General features: G+C 44.4%; 1 protein-coding gene across 4 annotated transcripts in view; it reads right to left on the bottom strand.

Annotated features, from left to right (window-relative positions):
- Positions 1–5980: 5980 nt before the first annotated feature.
- Positions 5981–7032, bottom strand: part of GOLGA4 (golgin A4) — a 106106-nt gene continuing 105054 nt past the window's right edge. For all 4 annotated transcript variants that reach the window (XM_079934742.1, XM_079934743.1, XM_079934744.1 and 1 more), the window contains one exon: positions 5981–6821. Coding sequence is in view for 1 of the 4 variants with exons in the window: in XM_079934743.1 (XP_079790869.1) it covers positions 6798–6821 (24 nt within the window). In the remaining 3 variants the exon portion in view is untranslated. The remainder of the gene's footprint in view (positions 6822–7032) is intronic.

Below are 7032 nucleotides of genomic sequence, written 5' to 3'. Positions count from 1 at the left end.
GTAAAACCTCAATATATAAAACAAATAAAAGTCAAGCAGCTCTAAGTGGAAAGGAGGCCCAAAACCCTGCGTTTTTGTCCCGCCCCTGCCCCTACCGGGTTCCCTGAAGCACCCCCGTCAGGGAAACTTACAGTTGTGATGGCAAACAGGTCTGATACACTGTATGAACTCAACTGATTGGTAGTGGTCGTACTGAGTTGATAAGTATTTTGATAAATTGTTCGCATTAAGGGCCCCAAATCTTCACACCCTCACTGCAGTCACACCCTTATAAAGTGACTTTGTGAATCCTCCTTTCAAGAGATGGTGTGATTTTCCCCACCCCTTAATTCTGAGTTTGGCTTAGGTTGTGCTATAAGCAGAAGCTTCCAAAAGGGCTTGCAGGTTGCCATTTCTGCTCCTGCATCTGTACCTTTGTTACCAACCAGGGTCCTTGGACTCATTTAATCAGTAGAAATTGATGAGGCCAGATGAGAATTTCAGGCAAGGCTCTATTGGGACTCGTGTTGCAGCATAAGGGAGCGAAAGCAAGTAATAAGTTGCCCTTGCTCACAAGGGGGGCTGGCCCCTTAAATAGGGTGAGGGTAGGGGCAGACTGGTGGGCTGGGCCGGAGGGGTGGCTTAGGTGATCTGCTCATCCTCTCGGTGGCACTGTGCGCAGGGGGCAGGTGCAAGTACCCTGCTTTTGCTCCCGGCACTTCAGAGGGGGCAGTTGGGTTTTGGTCTTTCTGTATCACATTGTTCATAGTTTGCCCCAGCTGCTTATGCACACAGGTTTTTTTAGTCCCTTATAGTTTCTTGTATTCTGTTGCTCCAGGAGAGTTTGTCCAGGTACAAGCACTGCAGCACAGGGTCCCAGGTCCCAGCCCATCTCAGATCCCTGGCATGGTGAGTAAATGGCCAAGCCAGGACTCAAAGCCTGGCAGGCTGGTCCCAGAGCCTGCACTCACAGCCAGCATGCAATGTCACCTCCCCAAGAGATTAGGGGAAATTAAGCTCTTTGGACAGATTCTTTCTCTGGGCCTAAACTAATCTTCAAATCCAACATGGCTCAATCCCAAAAGAAAACACAGTAGGAGTGAAAACAGGGAAGGTCGGGGACTTCCCTGGTGGTCCAGTGGTTAACACTCCCTGCTTCCAATGCAGGGGACGTGGGTTTGATCCCTGGTCAGGGAACTAGATCCTGCATGCTGCACAGTACGGCCCCCGCCCCTCAAAAAAAAGAAAGAAAAAGAAAACAGGGAAGCGATTCCTTCCAGTTGTACTCATTTCTGCTGGTGTATCCTGATCAGTTTTGATGTGTTACAAGTAACTGGTTCCTTAAAATATTAATATTTGTAACTAACTGACTTATAAAGCAAATTAAACAAAGTCCAGGTTCTGCCCATAATTCGGTTCCTCTTGTTCCCTTGTGTTCCCACATGCCTCCTCAAGAGAGAAAGAAGTCTTTAAAAATTTTCCCACTCTTAAAAAATTTTTTTGTTTTTAATTACAAAGAAGGTACTGGTACATTTTCTCTTCTTTCTTAATTCACTTGTCCATCCATTCATTCATTTATATTCGATACATGCTTATTGTGTGCTTACTACATATGCTAGGTCATAAGGACACAACCATGGACAAGACATAATTTGCCTGGCCTCTTGGAGCTTTCATTCTAGTACAAAGAAAACAACAATTTTTACTGAGGGTAGGCAATACTTGATGCCATAAAAAAAACTAAAGGAGGATGTGGAAGAGATTGGGTGGAGGTGACCAGGGAAGACCATTATGACCACTATTGTGAATTAACTGTATATGCTTCTAGTTTATATTTATTAAAAATATGTGTATCTGGGCTTCCCTGGTGGTACAGTGGATCCGCCTGCCAATGCAGGGGACATGGGTTTGAGCCCTGGTCCAGGAAGATCCCACATACCATGGAGCAACTAAGCCCGAGCGCCATGGCTGCTGAGCCTGGGCTCTGGAGCCTGCGAGCCACACCACCTGAGCCCACGTGCCACAACTACTGAGCCTGCACTCTAGAGCCCGCGAGCCACGACTACTGAAGTCCACATGCCTAAAGTGCGTGCTCCGCAACGAGAAGCCACCGCAATGAGAAGCCCGCGCACCACAACCAAGAGTAGCCCCCGCTCGCCTCAACTAGAGAAAGCCCACGCCCAGCAACAAAGATCTAAATCAGCCAAAAATAAATAACTAAATTAATTAATTAAAAAAGTGTGTATCTGGAACAATATGCAATAAATATATACTAAATATAATCACATTGCATAGGAGACCTGCTTCTGGGAGGCTGGGGTAGACATACTTCTCCTTAGTCCTCCCAAGTACAACTGAAAACCCTGGACACTGTATATAAAACAAACCTAAGAAGACTCTGAAAGGTGGAGAGGAGGAAGGAGGCAGACTGGCCAGGACGCTTGGGACCTGAGGAGTGACATGCCATGAGTTCCCGAGGCTTTCTCTGCCTCATATACAGCAGACTTGGACCTGAAGAAACTGGCTACCTGGAAACCGGTAGCAAAGAACCAGGAAAGGGGCAGCCTAGCAAGACACAAAGCTTTTAGACAACCACGGCTCCACTCCAGCCACACACCAAAAGAAACCTCCAGCAAAAAACAATGACCCCCCTCCCAACCCTGTCAGCAAAGGCCCAGTGGGGAGCCTAGACCTCTAACAACTGCCAAGCTATAAGGACGGACCCAAAACTCATGCAGGGTGGTGTCAGAGAAGGTTGAGCAGGAAGCAGGGACTTTCATCCCTGGTGGGTAGCAATGAGACCTCCCAATCCCACCCATCCCCATGATGTCAGTGGAGACCATATGGGAAGCCTGGACTTCCACCCCCACCAGCAGCAACTAGGTCCCCTCCCCTTTCCTGCTGGGGTAGAGGGAGAGGAGGCCCAGGGGAGAGTGGACTTTCACTACCACCCAAAGGTAAAGAGGTCTCCCTCCCTACCACCCCTCCCATGGTTCAGTGGAGGTCTAGTGGGCAACTGTTAACTCTACATCCCCACCCAGCAGTGATGAGGAGACCCTCTCCACCTTGGGTGTCAATGAAGGCCTAGTAGAGAATCTGGATTTCTATCCCATCCTTTATCGGACAAAGACTTTAAAGCAGCCAGCACACATATTCTTCAATGAGCATTACAAACATGCTTGAAATAAATGAGAAAACAAGGTCTCACCAAAGCAGCAGAATATCTCTGCAAAGAAATGGAAGATATAAAGGCCCAAGTGGGAATTTTAGAACTGAAAAATACAATGACTGAAATTAAAAACTCAATGGACAGGTTCAACAGCAGAATGGAGGGGACAGAGAAAAGAGTCAGTGAACTTGAAAAGAGAACAAGAGAAATTACTCAATCTGAACAACAGAGAGAAATTAGACTGGAGGAAAAAAAACGAACAGAGCCTCAGGGACTTGTGGGACTATAACAAAGGATCTAACATGTCATTGGAGTCCCAGAAGGAGAGCAGGGAGAGGAGAAAGAGGGTAGAGCTAAAAAAAATACTCAAAGAAATAATGACTGGGGACTTCCCTGGTGGTCCAGTGGTTAAGAATCCGTCCTCCAATGCAGGTGACGTGGGTTCAATCCCTGGTCGGGGAACTAAGATCCCACATGCTGCGGAGCAACTAAGTCCGCATGCCACAACTACTGAGCCCATGTGCCACAACTACGGAGCCCACACACCACAACTAAAGAGAAGCCTGCACATCACAACTAGAGAGAAGCCAGCATGCCGTGACGAAGAGCCCACATACTGCAACTAAGACCCGACACAGCCATAAATAAATAAATACTTTTAAAAAACCAAAAAAAAAAGGAAAGAAATAATGGCTGAAAAGTTCCCAAATTTGGCAAAAGACATAAACCTGCAGACTCAAGAAGCTGGGCAAACCCTTAGATAAACCTAAAGAAATCCACACCAAGACACTACATAGTCAAACTTCTAAAAACTAAAGACATCACTTTATCCTGCAAAAATATTTTCTTTTGCATGTGTCAGTTTTCACTAAGTTATGCTACAGTAACAAACGATCCCCAAATCTCAGTGGCTTATAATAATAATAATTTCTCACTCTGTTACACGTCTGGTCAATGTGTCACTATCCCAGGGTCCAAGCTAAGGGAGAACCCATTAACTCAGTCTCATGGCAGTGATAAAGCAGCAATAGCTGAACTAAGCAAGGGCTCTTAAAACTGCTGCTCAGATGTGGCAAAGTCATGTCCACTCAAAACTCATTGACTAAAGTCACACAGCCAATCTCAGTGTTGGTGGAGAAATGTATTTCCACCCACTACAACAGTAGGTACTTCAAAGTCAGATAACGAAGTATGTGGATGCATAACCCAAATATAGGGAGGGAGAGAAGAATTGGAAACAACAATCCAATCTACCACAATCTGCTCACTGGGTCATAAGGATTCATTTCCTTCCTGGTTGCCCGTAAATTACATTAATTAATGCTCTCAAAGACTTCCCAAAAGTCTCACCCAATCATAGCATCAGACATAATGTCCAGGATCTCATGAGCCACACTGGATCCTGAGTTAACTTTTCTTGGAAACCTGGAATGAAAAAGACAAATGATATGTTCTACTCACTCCCAACACACAGTAGTGGAAAGAGAAATGACAGACATGGAAACACACTACACATTCCCCATTTAAAAGGGGAGGGCAGCCCAATCTGGGTGTGAGGTAAGCAAGAAGCAGCCTTCCTGCAGCAGGGGAATAAGCAATTGGAAAATTATAAGAGATGTACCCATAGCTGCATTTTAACTGCATTTAATCGTCAGAGTAAAATTTTAAACGGCCATATTGTTTACTAAGTGTCATATGTTCACACATGTTTGGCATTTGGACACTTCTGAAGAACGTAACAAACAGCAAAGCCTGACTAAAGAGGATCCCAAAGGAAGGCACCAGGAAATTGTTATTATTACAATGGCCGGAGGATGGAAAGAATGTCGCGGCCTTGCCTGCACCCTCACCCGCCCCCGCACTGCCGCCACGGAGAGTATGCTTCAGGCATAGCTATTTCAATGCAGCTTTAACACTTTAACCAAATATGGGTGAAGCCCAGCTTTGAAACGTAGTGTTCTAAGAGTGTACTGACTCTGAATGCTCACCCGTGCGTCACATCTTTGGAATGTTTGGGGAAAGGGTGCCAGACAAACCTGGCACACAGTCTTCTGAAGTGTGTCCGTGTTTGGCAACCAAAGGCTGTTGAGAAAAAGACAGGTTGGTCCTGGATTGTTCTTTCCAGTGTGCTTACAATATGAATAGCAAGACCGTCATGGAGTACTGAATGAAAGTGACTAATTACACACAACCTAAATGTTCAACAGTAGAGAACATGGCGTTAAATGATGGAATATTGAGGGTAAAATATTAGGCAATTAAAAATGTTTTCACAAGGGGCTTCCCTGGTGGCGCAGTGGTTGAGAGTCCGCCTGCTGATGCAGGGGACACGGGTTCGTGCCCCGGTCCGGGAAGATCCCACATGCCACGGAGCGGCTGCGCCCATAAGCCATGGCTGCTGAGCCTGCGCTCCGCAATGGGAGAGGCCACAACAGTGAGAGGCCCACGTACTGCAAAAAAAAAAAAAAAAAAAAAGTTTTCACAGAAATTTTAATGGGCCTTAATATAAACAGAATTATAAATGTAGTCATGTGTACACACACACACACACACACACACACGGCCTATCCTTCTGTACATCCATTCACACATTAGAAAAATACTCAATAATTAAATGCATAAAAAAAAATATTGGGCTTCCCTGGTGGCACAGTGGTTGAGAGTCTGCCTGCCAATGTAGGGGACATGGGTTTGTGCCTCGGTCCAGGAAGATCCCACATGCCGCGGAGCGGCTGGGCCCGTGAGCCATGGCCGCTGAGCCTGCGCGTCCGGAGCCTGTGGTCCGCAACGGGAGAGGCCACAACAGTGAGAGGCCCGCGTACCGCAAAAAAAAAAAAAAAAAAAATCCAAATGCTTAGCTATTCAGCTCTCTTGACAAATAGTTCCTCATTATATTCACCCAGATACAACATAAATTCTTAACTATTTTGAAATAGATTTCAATTTAGGAAAAAACACAATAAGCACATTTTATATAGTAAATAAACTTTATTTATCTGTTCTTCTGAGATGACATTGCCAACAGTCACAGATTTGCATACGATACAGTTATGTATTGACTATTTACAATTTACAGTAGTATTTTTTCCTCTGAAAAATATAAGTACAAAAGCTAAGTAAACAATGAGGTACTGCCATTTGGATTTATCATATGTCATAGCTTAAAGAACTAGTCTTTAGCAAATATTCAACAAATCAATCTGGATAAAATAGTCAATTAAATGCTCTAATATATCAGGAAAAAGTCCACTAAGTTCCACCTCAAAATGTATTGCACAAGTCTTTTAAAAAAATCACCCTAAAAATAAATAGGAAAGGCAAGCAGTTCTTTAAAAAGAGGGACAAAAAGAATGGAAGAAAGGAACATTAAATGAGCCCATAAATCAGGTTAAGTTATTCAAAGTATCTTTTAAACAACACAAAACTCTTCCCAACAGAAAAACTGAAGAATCCCCCCCAAAAAAAACTATCACCGTTTCTCCACTGATATAATCTATTTTAAAGGCAGTCTGCAATCTTTCTGTGGCCAATGTCAGATTTTTCTTGGTCTTCTGGCTACATGAGGGGCCCTGAATAACAGCTTCGTTCTCTAAGAACAGCAAACGTGCACAGTTTTCCAGGCCTGCCCAGCATCACTCTCCCCACTTCTTCAAGATGAAGGCCGGAGCCATGACTGGAAAAGAAAAAGGGTTAGGATAAAGAAAGAAAGAAAATGACATATGTATACTACTATGTATAAAATAGATACCTAACAAGAACGTACTGTATACCACAGGGAGCTCTACTCAATGCTCTGTAGTGACCTAAATGGGAAGGAAATCTGAAAAAGAGGGGATATATGTATCTGTGTAACTGATTCACTTTGCTGTATACCTGAAACTAAC

The sequence above is a fragment of the Stenella coeruleoalba genome, assembly GCF_951394435.1.
Source record: "Stenella coeruleoalba genome assembly, chromosome: 10".
Lineage (NCBI taxonomy): Eukaryota > Metazoa > Chordata > Mammalia > Artiodactyla > Delphinidae > Stenella > Stenella coeruleoalba.
This window is presented reverse-complemented; position numbering and strand designations above follow the sequence as displayed.